The sequence below is a fragment of the Phoca vitulina genome, unplaced genomic scaffold (assembly GCF_004348235.1).
Source record: "Phoca vitulina isolate PV1807 unplaced genomic scaffold, GSC_HSeal_1.0 scaffold1, whole genome shotgun sequence".
Taxonomy (NCBI): Eukaryota; Metazoa; Chordata; class Mammalia; order Carnivora; family Phocidae; genus Phoca; species Phoca vitulina.
In genome coordinates, this window is record NW_022589704.1 from 23,423,725 (window position 1) to 23,444,993 (window position 21,269).

General features: G+C 35.3%; 1 protein-coding gene across 1 annotated transcript in view; it reads right to left on the reverse strand.

Annotated features, from left to right (window-relative positions):
- SPAG16 (sperm associated antigen 16) overlaps nucleotides 1-21,269 on the reverse strand; it is a 947,698-nt gene that overhangs the window by 888,706 nt on the left and 37,723 nt on the right. Inside the window, exons 7-8 of the mRNA XM_032402814.1 lie at nucleotides 11,884-12,001; nucleotides 3,294-3,363 (exon numbers count right to left, since the gene is read on the reverse strand). Of these exons, the coding sequence (XP_032258705.1) occupies nucleotides 3,294-3,363; nucleotides 11,884-12,001 (188 nt within the window). The remainder of the gene's footprint in view (nucleotides 1-3,293; nucleotides 3,364-11,883; nucleotides 12,002-21,269) is intronic.

The window sequence follows — 21,269 nt, forward strand, 5'->3', positions numbered from 1 at the left end:
AGCAAGTCAAAGCAGATCCAAATAAATGGAAATATATTTTGTGCCCATGGATTTGAAGACTCAATATCATTAGTGTCAATTCTTCCAAACCTTATTTTCAGATCACCAATAAATATCCCTATTTTGTATATATCAAATAAATAAATAAAAATGCATGAATATATTCATTTAACAAAATAAATACATAAGGACCTACATTGTGCCAGTCACTTGATTAAACCCAACTGAAAAGAGAATTATTTAACTGAAAAAAAGGTTTTGAAGAAATTATCCACAATCTGGCCCAGAGAGCTAAACAGAAAACATCTAAGCGATTAGGACACACGTAAGCTAAAATAAGGAGATCAAGCACATATCTAATTGTAATTCAGAAAAAGGCAAATCGAGGTAAAGGGGAAGAGGCTTTACTTTAAATTTACTGTATTTTTACTTTAATTTTACTTTCTAATCTGGGCCATATATTCCATATAGTCATATGAAATTGGTACCATAATGCAATTCTGAGCAGCAACAAAATATCCAACTTAAAAAGCAGCAATTTATTAAGCTAAGAACCTTATGGAATATTTTGCTTTACTCCAAATGACACCTTTTTCCTCTATGAACCTCTGAAGTCAGCTTTTATAGTTGTTTTTCACTTCATCTAACATTTCCAATTTCTAGCTGTTCATCCTGAATTCATAATTTCTTATCATAAGTTATAAGATATATTAAAATACAATTATATGTATCTTTATAACCTGCTTTGGAAATAGGCATTATTGCATTCAAATTACAACCTTATAGGAAAGCAAAGTAATATAAGTTAATAACCAACACAAACATATCAAAATCAGCATATTCATAAACTTTTTTGAAATTAAGTAATTTGTACAAAAACTGCTCTTATCTCATAATATATAATATTAATGTGCTTTCTGTATAGTTTCTTGTAAATATTTGATATATATTATGTTTCATAACAACAAAGAAAAATAATAGAGAATTGTCTCTTCAAATATCTAATCAATAATAATTCACTCGTTCATAGTTTCTCCTAGGAATTTTTCTATTATTCTACATATCATATAAGAATAAATGTAGAATTAAAAACCATTTTCAGGTGAAAAAGTTCAGTACTGTAGTATTAATAATATTCTCTCTGGGTAGCACAACTATGGATAATTTTAAAAATAAAGTTTGTCAGTTTTAAAATTTCTAAAATAGGCATATCACTTTTATAATCAAAAAATATGGTATATTTAAAATAACTTGATTACTCTAAATCAGTTCAATTTTTGTCTTATCCCTAAATTTGGATTGAATAACAATTAATTTGTCTTTTTCCCAAAGTTCAGAGTAAATGATGATCAATTCATTGTTCCCTAGGTACAGAGTGAATAATATTTAATTTTAAGAATCTCTACTGCCATACCAACCTTTGCCCAAAATAAATGGGTAGACTTTTATATGGATGACAGGTAGAAAAAGTTTTTAAAAATTAAACTAAAATGAGCAAAAGGAGGGGGACTTAATTCATATTATGAAGGATGACAGTATTTATAAGAGACAGCCAGTTAACCAACAAATCAACTTCTCTTCAAATTAGAGTTCCTGGCTAAGTAGGGTTCCAAGTTGATCAGGCAGTCAGAGAGATGAGAGTCTGACATGACACAGCCAAAGGCTAAAACCAGAAGCTTGGGAAAAGGTACTGCAAGTCCCATACCTAACACCAGAATGCATGTTTATCAAGATCATAAAATTATTCAGTACAGAATTTAAGGAATTAATTTTATTCAGGTAATTGGGATTCTGCAATTAAAAGAATCTATTTCTTCATGTTGGGTTGAAATTTATTCCTTTTGACCAAAAGCCACTTCAAAACATCACAGATCTTTCCCTTTTATCTCTTCTTCAGACTAGGTTTTAATTAATGTCTCTTAAATTCACTGACATGCCTGTCATCTCCAATCTGTTGTGAACTATAAAATTTTCATTTAAGCTACCATATTTCTCAGTACTAGAATTTCAATTTCCTTTTTTTTGTTTCTATGTATCTGCTAAGATTCCCTATCTCCTCAATTAATGTCATATTTTTCTTTAAGTCCTTGATCATATTCAAAATAGCTGCTTTAGCATTTTTATCTGCGAAATCCAACACCTGGGCCATCTCAGTGTAGGTTTCCATTTATTGAGTTTTGTCTTGATTGTGGATCAACTTTTCCTGTTTCTATAACATGTATAGAAAATTTTAATTACATACTATGCAGTATAGATAATAGATTATAAAGACTCTGGCCAACTGCCTTCCTTTAAAGGGTAGTGATTTTTATTCTAGCAGGCAGTTTAATTTTTTGATGATCACCTTGAAATTCTAGGTTTAATTTTATGCTTTATTAAGGTGGATCCATGCAAAGCTCTAAATTTTTCCCAAGGCTCTCTAACTTGGCAAGATTCAAACTCCAAATTCTGTCTTCCCTAGAAATTCTATGTAAGCTTTGTTTTTTGGTTTTATAGGGCAGTACAAGTGTTATGTTAATATGATTATATTAAATGTTAGTAGGTGTTACCAAGATGTTAATGAGGTCTCTCCATTCCAGGCATGGCAACGTCTCCCATCTCTGTTTGACTTCTAGAATCCTTGTTCCTCTCTGAGCCCTATAAAGTCTTCTCTTTCTGGTAAGTCTCTGGTAGTCTATGTGTACAGCCTGGCTATCAACTAAGGACTCATAGTAAACGCCCTCACAAACTGAACCACTGCTCATTGCAGCACCCTTTTATCTAGTGCAATTTCCTACAGATTCTAGTTGCTTTGACAGCTGTCAACTATGATCTTTGCCCTTTCAGTTCATCAGGACTGGCAAGCTCTTCTTGACCTCCATTTCCATGGAATTTGGTTTGGAAATTTCCACAGGCACAAAAAGCCATGGTGATGGTGGATCTCAACTTTAAAATTTTCCTTCTATCACTTACCTTCTGTGACTTGTGCTATTTTCCAATGCCTAAAAGTAGCTGCCTTACACATAGTTAGTTTTAAGAGTTTTTTACTGAAAGAAGGTTAGTCTGGTACCAGATACTCCATCATGGCCAGAAACAGAAGTCCTCCCATCATAGTTTACTCATATTTTTCTCTAAAATTAATCTATACAGTACTGTATCTATACTCCCTCTTGATCTTTTCATTAGCATTTTAATTTATAAAATAGTTATCATATCATTTATTCACTTTTAAGTATCTCTAGCATTTGGAGCTCTGATAAAATTTAAAACTCACCAGCCAATATTAAATTAGTTTAATCACATTTTACTTTTACCTCTAATTTCAGAAGCATGATAATTATGCCCTATTTCCATATGCTTCAGTGTTGCTTGAAGCCCAGAAATCTAAAAAATAAAATCAAAAGATATGGGGTTATATACAAAATGACCCAAAAAGGATTGAATAAAATGCAATGTTTAAATATCAACTGCAAGATATAAAAACATTAACCTCTTGAATTAATTCCTATATATTAAAAAATTTTTAAACATGAATTGTAACAAAAGAAAAACATAATTTTAAGTTTAAATTCAATTCCATGGGGAATTATTAGGTATCCATTATAAATAAGCATCTGAAACATTTATTCCACAGCATCATTTCCTGAATCAAGAATACTTATTGCACACTTTGAATGATAATTATTCAGTATTCTACTTTGAGAGAAGTTTCTCCTCTGTTGAAATTACTTCACAACAACTTAATTCATCTTTCTGTTTATAAAAGATGAGGAAGTATTAGTTGGGAAGTAAAATATGAAGAGACTGTTGTTTTTCCTGAAACTCTTAGCTCATTTTCCGCCCATGGACACTCCTTGTTTTATTAAACATGTTTTATAATTAAGAACATTTGTTAGTTTGGTGGCATATCATTTACCTATATTTCCTGAAAAATAGACTTGAATTAAAAACTCAACCTTAAAGAGTTCTCTCATCCCTCATTGTATGTGATTATACCAACACAAAAAACCATCTGTTTAATTATATATGGATATACACATCTTTCCTTCTATCACTGAGTAGTAACATTCCTTTATTAATAGAAAATAGCAGATAATAAATTGTAACCTATAGATTAGTGCTCATGAAATGCCTGACTGGAAAAAAAAGTAAAAAATGTATATCTATTCTTGGATGCCAAAATAGATTATAAAAATTTTAAATGCGCTTATTTAGAATAGTGTAAGGTCTACATAAAAGTTGCAATGTAATACAGAGTTCTTGTGTACCACCACCTTATTCCCACTGCTAACATCATGCATTACCATAGTGCGTTTGACACGAGTAATGAGACAATATTGACACATTATTATTAACAAAGTCCATATTGCATTCTAATTTCATTAAGGTTTTTCTTTTTTTTTAAGATTTTATTTATTTATTTATTTATTTATTTGAGAGAGAGAGTACAAGTGAGGGGGGGAAGGAGGACAAGCAGACTCGGTGCTGAGCATGGAGCCCGATGTGGGGCTCTATCTCATCACCCTGAGATCATGACCTGAGCCGAAATCAAGAGTCGGATGCTGGGGCGCCTGGGTGGCTCAGTTGGTTAAGCATCTGCCTTCGGCTCAGGTCCTGATCCCGGGGTCCTGGGATCGAGTCCCACATTGGGCTCCCTGCTCTGCGGGAAGCCTGCTTCTCCCTCTCCCACTCCCCCTGTTTGTGTTCCCTCTCTCGCTGCGTCTCTCTCTGTCAAATAAATAAAATCTTTAAAAAAAAAGTCAGATGCTTAGCTGATTGAGCCACCCAGACTCCCCAAGATTTTTCTAATATCCTTTTTCTGTTCCAAGATCCCATCCAGGATACCTTACATTTAGTCATCATGTCTTCTTTTTATTATTCTGATTATTTTATTTAAATTCAATTAATTAATATATAGTGTATTATTAGTTTCAGAGGTAGAGTTCAGTGATTCACCACTTGTATGTAACACCCAGTGCTCATTACATCATGTGCCCTCCTTAATGCCTATCACCCAGTTATCCCATCCCCACACCCCTCTCCCCTCTAGCAACCCTCAGCTTGTTTCCTATGATTAAGGGTCTCTTATGGTTTGTTTCCCTCTCTGATTTTGTCTTGTTTTATTTTTCCCTCCTGTCCCCTATGCTCCTGTTTTGTTTCTTAAATTCTACATATGAGTGAAATCATATGATAAAGACCCCCAATAGCCAAAGGAATGTTGAAAAAGAAAACTAAAACTGGTGGCATCACAATTCCACACTTGAGGCTCTATTACAAAGCTGTAATCATCAAGACAGTATGGTACTGGCACAAAAACAGACACTTATCAATGGAACAGAATAGAGAACCCAGAAATGGACCCTCAACTCTACGGTCAACTAATCTTCGACAAAGCAGGAAAGAATATCCAATGGAAAAAAAGACAGTCTCTTCAACAAACGGTGTTGGGAAAATTGGACAGCCACATGCAGAAGAATGAAACTGGACCATTTTCTTACACCATACACAAAAATAGACTCAAAATGGATAAAAGACCTAAATGTGAGAGTTATGGTTTTGAGGAGGAAGACCACAGAGTAGAAGTGTCATTAATAGCTCATCAAGGGTATTTATCAACATGATTAAAGATTGATGATAACCCTGATCACCTTCCTGAAGTAGTATTTGCCAGGTTTCTCTACTGTAAAATTACCCTTTCCCCCATTTCCACTGTACTTGTGGAAGCAAATCATTTAGTATAGCCAACAATGAACAACTGGAGTGTTAAGCTCCACCTTCTTGAAGGAAAGATTATCTACATATGTCATTTGAGATTCTTCTTTGAGAGAAATATTTTTATTTTCCTCCATTTACATACTCATCCACTTATTTATATCATTATGAACACATTTATTTTATACTTTGGGTTATAATCCCATACTGTATTATTAATACAGTATTTATTAATACAGAGCTGTTTCAGGATGATTCCTGTAATCAGTATGACTCCATTTGTTGATGTTTGGCTGCTAACAGTTTTTAAGCCTTACTTCCTGCTTCCCTTAGGGCCCCACACCTGAGCAAGAGGCTATGAAAGACTGGATGCTCCCTCCTTTGCCACTGGTGGGAGATTCAAACCATATAGGGCCCTCCTCCCACACAGGGACTCTCATCCTGCTCCCAAACCCTAAACACAACAAAAACCCCAAACCAGTCTCCTTCCTTAGTTCTCTCAAGACATTTCTGACCTGCATGTAAGGCATGGGCTGCTCTCCCCACAGAGCTCAATTATATAATGTAAGTGTTTGCATACGTTCTTGCTGTGTGTATAGCACCACCAGTCTCAACAGCCAAACCAAATTTGGTTGTTGGTCCATTTAGGAAGTGCCCTCGACAGTTCCTTTGTCCCTTGACATACCCTAATGTTTTGTTCAGTCCCTTCCCCCTTACCTTTTCTCTCTCTCTCTCTTTCTTTTACTGAGTATCTCCTAACATTCTAGTGCAACAAGATGGGACAAATGTTCCAGGTTCATTTTGTATTTCCTGCCCAGCCTATAATCAGCCACTTCTCCAAGGAGCCCTAACTTCTTTTTATTGGAGAATGGTATTAGAAACAGGTATCTATGCTCCGGGTATACTCATTTGCTATTGGAGTGTCATTACTTCTAGATTCTCTCAGCAGGCAGATTAGAAAATACATACATTTATTTTTTAGAATACCTCCTGAATTAGAGACCATGATCCAAAAAAAGATAAAATGTAACTTATTTTATATATACATATACACACACACACACACACACACACACACTAACAAATTTTATATCTTTTCAATCATAGGGCTGTAATTCAGAATTTTGAACATTTTCAGTGATTTTGTAAAACAAAACAAATTATAGGTTTTTCTATAAGATTTAAATAAATTTGAAAGTTGCTATACCATTAGCTACCAAAAGAATTTGAAAACACATATGTCTTTTAGATTTTTGTCATCTCACAGTATACTTTCCCTTTTATATACAAACTGAGTATCATAAAAAAATTCTAAATCCTAACCTTTCTTCTTGCAAGACATTAGAGAGATCTGTATGTTTAAAGAGAAAGATAGTGAGCTAAATATTCAAGATAAGGTTTTTAAAGAAGTGATAATTAGGAATACAGATAAAAATGATAAGATACTTCCTACTGCTCCAAGATCATACCCCAAAAGTTTTGGTTAGAAGTGACTTCCCAGAGGGGTGCCTGGGTGGCTCAGCTGGTTGAGCCCCTGGCTCAGGTCGTGGTCTCAGGGTCATGAGATCGAGCCCCGTGTAGAGCCTGTGCTCAGTGGGGAGTGTGCTTGAGATTCTCTCTCTCCCTTTCCCTTTGTCCCTCCCCCACTTCTCTAAAATAAATAAATTAAAAAAAAAAAAGAAGTGACTTCTCAGAGCATCACTGAAATAAAGCAGACACTGAATATAAAGATATAATCAAAAAATAAGCATAAAAGTTGATGTATCTTCCATGTTAGATCATAGAGGAACTTTGCATATATTTTAATATAGCTTCACTTTTAAAAAATTTTTTTATTTTTTTTTTTACTTGGTAATTCCTTTTTTTTTTAAATTTTATTATGTTATGTTAGTCACCATACAATACATCATTCGTTTTTGATGTGGTGATCCACGATCCATTGTTTTCGTATAACACCCAGTGCTCCATGCAGTACGTGCCCTCCTTAATACCCATCACCGGGCTAACCAATCCCCCCTCCCCCCTCCCCTCTAAAACCCTGTTTGTTTCTGAGTCCACAGTCTCTCATGGTTCATCTCTCCCTCCAGTTCCCCCCTCCCATTTTTCCCTTCCTTCTCCTAGTGTCCTCCATGCTATTCCTTATGTTCCACAAATAAGTGAAACCATATGATAATTGACTTTCTCTGCTTATTTCACTTAGCATAACCTCCTCCAGTCCCATCCATGTTGATGTAAAAGTTGGGTATTCATCCTTTCTGATGCCTGAGTAATATTCCATTGTAATATGGACCACATCTTCTTTATCCATTCATCTGTTGAAGGGCATCTCGGCTCTTTCCACAGGTTGGCTATTGCGGACATTGCTGCTATGAATATTGGGGTGCATATGGCCCTTCTTTTCACTACATCTGTGTCTTTGCGGTAAATACCCAGGAGTGCAATTGCTGGGTCATAGGGTAGCTCTATTTTTAAATTTTTGAGGCACCTACACAGTGTTTTCCAAAGTGGCTGTACCAACTTGCATTCCCACCAACAGTGTAAGAGGGATCCCCTTTCTCCACAACCTCTCCAACATTTGTTGTTTCTTTCCCTGTCCATTTTTGCCATTCTAACTGGTATAAGGTGGTATCTCAGTGTGGTTTTGATTTGGATTTCCCTGATGGCTAATGATGATGAACATTTTTTCATGTGTCTGTTAGCCATTTGTATGTCTTCTTCAGAGAAGTGTCTGTTCATCTCTTCTGCCCACTTTTTGACTTGATTATTTGTTTTTTGGGTGTGGAGTTTGAGAAGTTCTTTATAGATCTTGGATACCAGCTCTTTATCTGTAGTGTCATTTGCAAATATCTTCTCCCATTCTGTGGGTTGCCTCTTTGTTTTGTTGACTGTTTCCTTTGCTGTGCAGAAGCTTTTTATCTCAATGAAGTCCCAAAAGTTCATTTTCCCTTTTGTTTCACTTGCCTTTGGAGATGTATCTTGAAAGAAGTTGCTGTAGCCAATGTCAAAGAGGTTACTGCCTACGTTCTCCTCTAGGATTTTGATGATTCCTGTCTCACATTGAGCTCTATCATCCATTTTGAGTTTATCTTTGTGTATGGTGTTAGAGAATGGTCGAGTTTCATTCTTCTGTATATAGCTGTCCAATTTTCCCAGCACCATTTATTGAAGACACTGTCTTTTTCCATTGTATATTTTTTCCTGCTTTGTCCAAGATTATTTGACCACAGAGTTGAGGGTCCATATCTGGGCTCTCTATTCTGTTCCATTGGTCTATATGTCTGTTTTTGTGCCAGTACCATGCTCTCTTGGTGATCACAGCTTTGTAATATAGCTTGAAATCAGGCAACATGATGCCCCCAGCTTTGTTTTTCTTTTTCAACATTTCCTTGGTGATTCAGGGTCTTTTCTGATTCCATACAAATTTTAGGATTGTTTGTTCCAGCATTAAAAAATGTCATTGGAATTTTGATTAGGATTGCGATGAAGGTATAGATTGCTCTGAGCAGCACAGACATTTTAACAATGTTTATTCTTCCGATCCATGAGCATGGAATATTTTTCCATCTTTTTGTGTCTTCTTCAATTTCTTTCATGAGTGATCTGTAATTCCTAGATATATAAAGAACTTCTAAAACTCAACACCCAAAAAACAAATAAGTCAAAAAATGGGCAGAAGACATGAACAGACACTTCTCAAAAGAAGACATACAAATGGCTGACAGACACATGAAAAAATGTTCATCATCATTAGCCATCAGGGAAATCCAAATCAAAACCACATTGAGATGCAACCTTACACCAGTTAGAATGGCAAAAATTAACAAGGCAAGAAACAACGAATGTTAGAGAGGTCGTGGAGAAAGGGGAACCCTCTTACACTGTTGGTGGGAATGCAAGTTGGTACAGCCACTTTGGAAAACAGTGAGGAGATGCCTCAAAAAAAAAAAAATAGAGGCACCCTATGACCCAGCAATTGCACTCCTAGGTATTTACCCCAAAGACACAGATGTAGTGAAAAGAAGGGCCATATGCACCCCAATGTTCATAGCAGCAATGTCCGCAATAGCCAAACTCTGGAAAGAGCTGAGATACCCTTCAACAGATGAATGGATAAAGAAGATGTGGTCCATATTACAATGGAATACTACTCAGCCATCAGAAAGGATGAATACCCAACTTTTACATCAACATGGATGGCACTGGAGGAGATTATGCTAAGTGAAATAAGTCAAGCAGAGAAAGTCAATTATCATATGTTTTCACTTATTTGTGGAACATAAGAAATGCATGGAGGACATTAGGAGAAGGAAGAGAAAAATGAAGGGGGGTGGAATCGGAGCGGGAGATGAACCATGAGAGACTGTGAACTCTGAGAAACAAACTGAGGGTTTTAGAGGGGAGGGGGGTGGGGGGATGTGTTAACCCAGTGATGGGTATTAATGAGGGCATGTATTGCATGGAGCACTGGGTGTTATATGAAAAAAATGAATCATGGAACCCTATATCAAAAACTAATGATGTACTGAATGGTGACTAACATAACATAATTAAATTAAATTTAATTTTAAAAAAAGATAGGGAATTGATGGCCTTTTCAGGAAGATAACTTAGCCCTAATTACACATAAGATAAGTGTAGGACAGGTTGCAGATATAGAACTCAACAATTGAAAGGGAAGTAGCCCTTGCCAGCATGGATTCCTGGAAGACTCTAGTATCCTTGAACAGTGAAACTTAGTCTGAGTGGTCTGTCAGAGGTGTCAAAGTATACGTGATCTTTTGTGAATATATGGTCATATCACAGATGGATTCCTCCCTGGAGAAGGATAATAGTAAGATAGGCATGAGACCAGGGAATAAAGAGGGTAAGTAAGTAAGCAAAAGTCTAAGTACGGCCTGTGGCAGGATAAGAAGTAGAAGCAAACTAAATATAGCTTGAAGTACTCCAAGAGTTGTGCCTTTTGTTGGGATGCTAGGGAGAGAGGTTAGATGAAAAGGAGCAAGGAGATGAAATTCTGAAGGTTTGACATATAATGCCATAAAAATGTAAATTATTATTAAACTCATTTTATGCAGTATTACCAATAATACAATTCAGACATTCAAGAATACAAAATTAAAATTCAAACACAAAGAAGCATGGAGACACAAGTAATGTTTTGCATTTTAGAAGCTAAGAATTACACTCAAAAACAGACAAAATACAACTTGATTAAAGCATGTCTTAACAATAAAATTATTCAAGGAAGAATATAACCATCATGCAAGCTATTGTAGTTTCTGAAAGTTCGGCCAAAAATGAAAATCTATAGAAAACAATAAAAGAATGTTAAGCATAGCTGCACTTTTATATTTTCTAATAAACTTACATATTTTTTAAGTGGTCCATAAACATTTTGTTTTACCTTTCTTGAATTCTATACCAGAAGTTCCTATGCCTATGCAAAAACCCCCAGGAAGAATGGAAAAGGGTGTTAACAGTAGAATGAATGAAATTAAATCCAAAAGTAGGGGTGTCAAATATTCATTTGGAGGTAAATTCCAGGGAGTTTTTTTTCATTACCTCATATAAGTTTCACAACAATATTAAAAAAAGGCAGGTCATTGTGGCTATACTTTATATATGAGAAATCTGAGTTCAAAGTGTTTAAGGTCCATGTTTATAGGTGTCAAAGTTAGCATTTAAACCCAAGTTTGGGGACACCTGGGTGGCTCAGTCGGTTAAGCATCTGCCTTCGGATCAGGTCAGATCCCAGGGTTCTGGGATTGAGTCGGCATCGGGCTCCCTGCTCAGCGGGGAGCCTGCTTCTCCCTCTGCCTGCTGCTCCCCCTGCTTGTGCTCTCTCTTTCTCTCTGACAAGTAAATAAATAAAATCTTTAAAAATAAATAAATAAATAAAAATAAATAAATAAACCCACATTTGACTACAATGGCTGAGTTTTTTCCTCTAACTATACTTTATATCTCCTATAAATTTATGTTTTAATTAAATGTTTAGCTTAATAATAATCTTTATAGGTTTAAAATGAACAAAATAATTTTTATCAATATTTCCAAATGAATCTCTTTTACAACATAATTGTTGAAAACCTTTTTAAATTTATCTCAGAAATAAAACCAATATTTCTACTTATATTATTAAAAAATAAACGGTTAAAAATCATTTTGAGGTGGCTTTGATGGCCTCTTTACCTGCCCAACTGCTCTATCTCTTTCCAGAGAGGTCAGCATTTTCTGCTTCAGTAAAGCCTGGTGCTTCTCATGTAACACCCTGATTGTCGGTTCATACGATGCATAATGTAACTTTAACCTATGAAAAATAAAGGGCATCTTAAAGGGTAATTGAGTTAAATCAGTGATTTCCATCTAACATCTAAACCTTTTTCTTCCTCTCATTTTTTGCAGTCAAATAAAAAATGAATAACCATATAAAGGTTAACATAACAAGCCAAGAATTGCCAGAAATATTACTTGGTATGCTACTTCTCTAAACATGGTAGGAACGAGGAAGTCAGATTTCTTTTGAGTTAACTAGTTTTCTATTTCCTACCAACAGTTTTGCTATATTCAAGCATGTACTCAGAAGATTGCTATTCATTGAGAGAAAAACTTGCAGTTTCTTTAATCAATTGAGAAACAATTGTCAAAAAGACAAGGACTGCAAACAATGGAAGATTAAACATCAAAATAAACTAAAGGATGGTCTTGAAAACAAGTCTAATTAACTTATATTAGGAAAATTAAGTATAAAAATATTTCATTATCTCATAGGAGGAATAATTCAACTCAACATATGATGTAAGCACCTTTAAGAAACTGTTTTATTTGAAAATGCCCTCAAAATTCCTTTTTTTACCTTTTTTACTTAAGTGTAGTTTACCTGTTGTAAAATATACAGAGTTTAAATGTTACAGTTTAGAGTTTTAAGAAATATGCATGCCCAGGTAGTCCACATTGTTATCAAAATATAGAGCATTTCTAATGCCTCAGGAGATTCTAGAACTTCATATATTTGGAATCATAGAATATGTTCTCTTATGTAACTAACAACCAACATCACAGAATACAAACAATTATAAGAGATTATGAAAAAATATATGCCAACAAATTGGATAACCTGGAAGAAACAGATAAATTCCTAGAAACATATAAACTATGAAAACTGAATCATGAACAAATAGAAAAAAAAAAATTTTTTTAAGATTTTTTATTTATTTATTTGACAGCGAGAGAGGGAACACAAGCAGGGGGAGTGGGAGAGGGAGAAGCAGGCTCCCCGCTGAGCAGGGAGCCCGAAGCGGGGCTCGATCCCAGGACCCTGGGATCATGACCTGAGCTGAAGGCAGACACTTAATGACTGAGCCACCCAGGCACCCCAGAAATAGAAAATTTGAATATACTGATAACCAGCAAAGAAATTGAATCAGTAATCAAAAAACTCCCAAAAAACAAAAGCCCAGGACCAGATGGCTTCATAGGCGAATTCCACCAAACATTTAAAGAAAAGTTAATACCTATTCTTCTCAAACTATTACAAAAAATAAAAAAGGAAGGAAAACTTCCAAATTCATTCCATGAGGCCAGAAACTGACTTCTTTCACTCAGCATAGTTTTAGATTCTTCTAGGCTGCTGTGCGTATCAGTAATTCATTTCTTTTTATTGTGAGTTGTATTCCTTTGTATGTATATTCTACCATGTGTTTATTCAATATTCTGCTGATGAAGAACTGATTTTAGCTTGGGGCCATTATGAATTAAGGTTGCTATGAACATTCGTACACGAAGTCATATAAGATATTTTTTGGTTCTCTTTCTCTTAGAAAAAATACCTAGGAGTTGAATTGCTGGGTTTTAACTTCTACTTCCAACAGCAATATATGACAGCCTTGGTTACTCTACCTCTCTGACCAACATTTGGTGATTAGTCTATGTAGTCTTTTCAATTTTATTATCAACTTTATCAGTTTTATTATATTTTCAAACAACCAACATGATTTTGTTTATTTTTATGTATTTGTTTATTTTTGTTTATCCCTTTGCTAGTTTATTTGTTTCTGATCTTTTTATTATTTCATTTCTTTTTCTTTCTCTGCATTTTTTTTTTAGCATCTAAGGCACAAGATTAGATTATTAGTATAAAATTTTCTTCTCTAAGCATTTAAAACTATCAATTTAAAAAAATAAATAAAATAAAACTATCAGTTTTACCTTAAGCACTGCTTTAGCTGCATCCCACTGTTTTTAATATGCTTCATCTTCAGCCATTCAGATCGAAATACTTTCTCACTTCCTTCTCTGACTCATGGACTATTTAGAACGATGTTACTTAATTTCCAAATATTTGGGAATTTTCCAGAGAGCTTTTTGTCATTGACTTAATTTAATTTGGTTGTGGTCAGAGAACATATTTTGTATGACATCAATTCTCTGAAATGTATAGAGACTTGTTTATGGCTGAGCATATGATCTATTTTGTGCACATGAAAAGTCCTAAGTGGAATTCAAGAAATGTCAATTACATTCAATTAATTGATGCCTTATTTTATAGACTTAAGAGACTTCTTGCCTTTTTTTCTAATAATTGCTAAAAGAGGAATGTTAAAATCTCCAATTGTAACTGTGGAAATATCTATTTTTATGTTTTATCAGATTTTGCTTCATATATTTTGAAGCTCTTACATTAGAGTCATGCATATTATGACTTCCTGATAAATTGACTCTTTTTTATCTTATTGAAATGGCCTCTTTTTCTCTAATTCTCAGGATGACACTGAGGATGTTGTTTCTGTATCCCTTCTCCTTAGGCCCAGTGGGCATGCAGAGGTGGCTCTCCTTCCCTAGAGAGAGCTAACACTTCAGCTGTGCTGCAAACTGCGGTAGAGGTATCTTCCCCAAAACGTAAATGATGCCTTCCTGAAGTTGGCCCTACTTCCTCCTCTCCTAACTGCCAAGCTAATGGTTTGGTAAGGGAGAAAAGAGACTATATACATCCAAACTGCTGTAAGAATTAATCATATATTAACAAGAACCAAAAAAGCACCCCAGAGACTGGATTTTGAGATGCTAAAAGGGCTATAACCTAAGACTGGATAAACAATAATTTGCTTAAGACACTGGATTTTACAAGTACTGAAACAAGTACTCCAGTGGATGTAACAAAGTCACTGCTGAGATGACTCTCAGAAACCTGGAAAAAGTGATAGCTAACACTCAGAAAAGTGAAAAAGCCTTGAGCTGCCCTAGTGACAAAGAGTAGAAAAGGAACTCCATAACACCACAGCAATTATAACACTGTGATGACAGTCCCAGTTCTTCCACAAAATTACCTATAGCTATTTACTTGTGTGACGATGTACTGGGAAAGGATATTTTAAGAAGTTATTATTAATATCCACAAACCCAGAGTGACATCACAGCCCCTATGTTAGAAAGGGGATTTACAGAGGCCAGAGAATAAGTAGCATCATGGCTAAGGTCTGGCTCAAAGTGGGCTTATTTGGTCCATGTACCCACCCAGTGAACACTCCCAGATTCCTTGAATAAATAATTTTAACTGATATATGAAGCAGCTGGAGTAAGCTATCAAAGTTGAGAAAGTCACTCCAGTGTCTTCTTCTGACATAGGATAGACTACTTGAAATTGCCTCACAATTCTGTTTATTTTTTTAGTCTTTTTTTCTCTGAAGCTCTGTTAACTCTTTTCAGCTTCCTTTCTTAGTGAATTTTTTGTTGCAAATATGTTTTCCATTTTGAGAACTTCCATTTGGTTCTTTGTTTATAGTTCCCATTTCACTTCTGCTATTTCCCAACTGTCCACTCACTATATTCATTATTTTCTTTAAAATTCTAAATATTTCATAAGAGCTGTTTTAAAGTCTTCATCTACTAATTCTGTTATTTCTGTCATTTCTGGGTCTGTTTCTATTTTTTCCTGGATATGTATGGGACACATTTTCCTGCTTCTATATATGTTATATATTTTATCATATGTTGGACATATATTTATCTGAACTTTGTTCTCTTCCTTTAAAGAGTTTTGTTCTGGCAGACAGTTAATTTACTGATGGGAAATTTGAGCTTTTCAAAGCTTACTTTTAATCTTTTATTAAGGCAAGTTTAAAGTAGTTCCTTCTCTAGGGCTAGAATAGCTCTGCTCCTATGACATGGTTTATCAAGGGTCTTTTTTTAAAGATTTTATTTATTTATTTGAGAGAGAGAGTGAGAGAGAGAGCACAAACGGGGTGGGACAGAGGGAGAAGCAGACTCCCCACTGAGCAGGGAGCCTGACGTGGGAGGCTGGATCCCGGGACTCTGGAATCATGACCTGAGCTGAAGGCAGACCCTTAACAGACTGAGCCACCCAGGCTTATCAGGGTCTTAACTGAATGCTCAGAGTTTTTAGTCAGGTTCCTCCACTGTAGCTGGTCAGAATTCCTACATCTGCAAACTCTGGAATCTCCATTTAACTCATAGTTTCCCAGCAGCTGTTCTTTGTAGGCATCATTCTCTCACTATTCCAAAACTTAGTCTTTGGTCAAAGATTAAAGGGAACTACTACAAATATTTCTTAAATTTCCTTCATGCACCTCCCACCTTTTGTGTATCCAGTCCTGCAAATTCCAGATCCCTCGGCAGCCCTGCCTCATCAGTTAATCAAGATTACTGTGTTCTGACTGTGTTCTACTTTGCCACACTATTGTCAGAATAAGTACTTCTGGACCAAAATCTGAGGTGATCATGCTGCTCGCTTTGAATGGTTCCCTTCTCTTAGGTATCACAGTGCTACTCTGCCAATTTTCCAACATCTAAAAAAAAACAGCTGCCAAAAATTTTATTCAGCTTTGTAGTTCATTACAGTTGAAGAGCTCATCTGTTGCCAGTTGGAAAGCTAGTTCTATACCAGTTACTCTGACATGGATGCAAGCAGAAGAGCCCCAAAATAATTTTTTTTTTTAAAGATTTTATTTATTTGACAGAGAGAGACACAGCGAGAGAGGGAACACAAGCAGGGGGAGTGGGAGAGGGAGAAGCAGGCTCCCCGCCGAGCAGGGAGCCCGATGCGGGGCTCGATCCCAGGACCCTGGGATCATGACCTGAGCCGAAGGCAGACGCTTAACGACTGAGCCACCCAGGTGCCCCAGCCCCAAAATAATTTTAAATGTTTTTCTATTAAAAAAATAAAAGAGCACGTGGGTGGTTCAGTCTGACTTCCACTCAGATCATGATCTTGGCATCCTGGGATGGAGCTCCAAGTCAGGCTCTATGCTGAGCAGGGAGTCTGCTTGTCCTTTTCCTTCGCCCCCGCCCCCACTTGTGTGCTCTCTCTCAAATAAATGAATAAAATCTTTAAAAAAATAAAAGGAGTCCTTGTTTTGCACAATATTTTCATGAAAGTATTTATAAAAGTCATTGATTTGTAAGTCATATTTATCTTAACATAATGTATTATTATACCTCATTGCTGAAAGCAATAAAACTTAAGCACTAAAGTTAAGTTACATATACATTTAATATATATATATAATATGTATTAAAATTCAACCATATTCAGCAAAGCATGAGAGAGTAATAAAATAAAAATGTAAGTAGTATGTACAGTTCTATCCCCCATTCCACTTAATGTGCTATATATACACTTTGCTGTATACTATACACTTCCATGAATATTATATATTTATAAACACATATTCAGCTACAGAGTTATATACACAAAACAATGTGTGCTATAATTTGTAGACAAATGCAAGGATTGTTATTATTGATGGAACAATTTTTCCTGTATTACTAACTTTAGCATCTAACTCATTCATGGGATATGAGTTGATAATCCTTTATCCCAAGAATTAGCATCATGTAGAATACCCCTAGAATATAACAAGGAAACAACATTCAAAAAACCCTTCTGTTGGCAAGGATGCAGAGAAACATGAATCCTCTTACACTGTTGGTCGGAATGCAAACTGGTGCAGCCACTCTGGAAAACAGTATGGAGGTTCCTCAAAAAGTTAAAGACAGAACTACCCTATGACCTAGCAATTACACTACTAGTATTTACCTAAAGGATACAAAAATACTGATTCTATGGGGCACATGCACCCTGATGTTTATAGCAGCACTATCAACAATAGCCAAATTATGGAAAGAGCCCAAATGACCATCAACTGATGAATGGATAAAGAAGATGTGTATACACACACACACACACACACACACACACAGGAATATTACCCACCCATCAAAAAGAATGAAATCTTGCCATTTGCAACAACATGGATGGAGCTGGAGTGTATTATGCTAAGCAAAATAAGTCAGAGAAGGAAAAATGCCATAGGAGTTCGCTCATATGTGGAATTTAAGAAAGAAAACAGATGAACATAGGGGAAGGGAAAAAAAAAAGAGAGAGAGAGATGGAGGCAAACCATAAGAGACTCTTACCTATAGAGAACAAACTGACATTTGCTGGAGGGGAGGTGGGAGGGGGTTGGGCTAAATGGATGATGGATATTAAGGAGGACGCGTGTCGTGATGAGCGCTGGGTGTTATATGTAAGTGATGAATCACTAAATTCTACTCCTGAAACCAATATTACACTATATGTTAACTAACTAGAATTTAAATAAAAACTTGAAACAAACAAAAACCTTCTGTTTAGTCAGTCTGAAAGAGTGTGTCTGTTTTGTAAGTTCCATAGGTAGCTCATAATTCATCTGCTTATAAGTTCTAACTTTTGATATTGATAATTCTGAAAATAAGTAAACTCATAAGAAACTCATGTTAAATGAGAACTCCTATAAAGCTGATAGGTAAAATCAACTAATTATCTACTTAGTTAAACAATTTACAGAAAAAAAATTAAGACTGACGTTTTGTGATTTACAGTGAAAGGAATATAGATATATAACTGAAATATTTGGGTAAAATATTAACATAGAGAACTTAGACTCTAATTTAGTCTGGCATGGAAAACACTCTTCCTTACAGTTGATTTATTATGCAATAGTACAACTATCAGACAAGGTGTTCACTGGTGATTAACTTCATCTCTAGTTTTTTTGTGACTCTGGGGATATCATTGAAATTTTGTCTTAGGTCCTTAGAAAACACACACCAGTGATTCATCCCAATGGTTAAATGGAGACATTATTCTTAATGATTAAATGTGGAAATAAAGGCTAACTGAATACACAAATGTTAATTATATTACAGTGTAATGTGGATTTCTTCATCAGGGCCCCTGAAGATTACAAAAAGTATAATCTGAAAATGCTGAATTTTTATATGAAATGAATTACAATAGTATTCTCTTTAAACATACTAGGAAATTTAACAAGTATGATATATTTTTAAACATGGGCTAGAGACTCAAGAAAAAAACAATTTAAAAAACTCAAACAATTTACCAAAGAGTAGAATATCCAAGCAGCAACAGTGAACAATCATATTTCAGCTGCCACAACTAGATACAAAGGTGCTCTTAAACTGTTATGTACCCAAGTAACTGAAGTACTGAAACCTGTTTGAATTAGCACAGATAGTGGGAATAGAGTCAAACCTGTGAAAGAATGAGCTGTGATTCAAACTCACTTATTGTATGTGTGTGTGCATACACATACAAACTATTAAAATACCTTTGGGCTTTTCCTCTGGATAAACGGGTGGCTCACCCTAATGAAGGCACAACAATTATTTATCTTTGGACAAGAAAAAGCTTAGCTACCTTTAAAGGACTTCTACATGACCAATAGGAACCACAGGCTCCTATATTGTCCTGAGTGTAGAATAATTCCCAAATTTAAAGAATGTACTTTTAAAACAAAATACAATATACAGTTCTGAAAAGACCTGTATAAAAATGCAAAAGGGAAATCTAGATAAAGTAGTATATATTCAACATATACTTTCAATGTTATGATATATGCAAAAAAATTACCATTTATTATGTTCCATGTACAGTATCAAGTATTTATATATATTAATCCAAGATATATTATCAACATTGCTAAGGGTAAGAGACAAAACACAATGGACATCTAAAGGTAAGTGGTGAAGCCAGGCTTCCAATGTTTACTTGACACCAAAATCCAAGCTCCTTCCATTATACTGTTCTACTTCTCAGTTACTGTTTAAGTTAAAAAGGGAACAAATCATTTTGAACACTTTTTCTGAATTTCTCCGGACTAAGACCAATTTTATGAACCAAAAAATTCAAACCAGAATATTAGACCAAAAGAGTTGGTTAAAGTTAAAGAACAAACATTCTCAAGGCCCTTTTTTTAAGTTAATGCAATCTTCCTCTTAAAATGGTGCTTTATTCCTACAGACACTTAAGAAAAGTAAGGAAAACTCTAGTTTCTACAATTTATTAAGTTTAAGTACATTGATTCTGAAGCTTCATGGGACAGCCTATGATTTAGAAATCACAATAGCCACAATAACCATAACCACCTACAAAAAACAGAAACTGTCATTACCATCCCTAAACTGTGTTGTCCCATACAGTAGCTATAGCTAAATGTGGCTATTTAAATTTAAACTTAATTAAAATTAAATAAAATTAGAAATGGGGCGCCTGGGTGGCACAGTCGGTTAAGTGTTTGCCTTCTGCTCAGGTCATGATCCCAGGGTCTTGGGATCGAGCCCCATGTTGGGCTCTCTGCTCAGCGGGGAGCCTGCTTCTCCCTCTCCCTCTGCCTGCCATTCCTCCTACTTGTGCTCTCTCTCTTTTTCTGTAAAATAAATAAAATTTTAAATAAATAAACAAACAAACAAAATTAGAAGTCGAATCCCTTAGTTGCGCTAGTCACATGGCCAGTGCTTAACAGCACATGTGACTTAGTAGCTATTGTATTAGACAGTACACATACAGAATATTTATAACATCACAGCAAGTTCTATTGGATACCACTGCCCTAGAGCAAATAAAGGAAAATTTTCGTTAAGGATTATAAATTATTTTCTTCTTTTTTGTTTTATTTTTTGGGGGAGTTTCTTTGTTTAATTTGGAAGTAGGAGAGGGAAGGGAGGAGGGAAAATAAAACTGAATATTTTAAAAATAATTTCTAAAAACCTTTGCATAAATTCAAGGTCATTCAGCATATGCCCCCCCTCCACCTTACCCTTGTCAAGCAGCTTTTGCATTTTATTCTCTATGCATACAATACGGTGAATATGCCATATTCCTTCATGATTTGGTGCCTTTGCACAGTATGTAATGTCTGTCCAGAGCACCCTGCTCCCTCTCCCTCTGTTAACTTATACTTCAGAATTCCTAGAGATAGGTCCCTGAACCCTCTCATACCCCAGTCTAAAGGTTAGGGTGACCACCCTTGGTTGGCATAGCATCATGCAGAATATTTCAGTTTAACTCCTCCCCTATCACACATCCTAGTAGTCTCTGGGAACCTTGACAGCAAGGGCCTAAACTTACTTATCTTTGTATTTCAAACACATAGCATAGTATACAGTAAAGACTCAGTAAATGTTGAATTATTATTTTACCTCAAACCTTATGCCATAGCCAAGTTACTTAATATTAATTAACTAACCCTTTAATAAATACATCAACAAATATTAGCAAC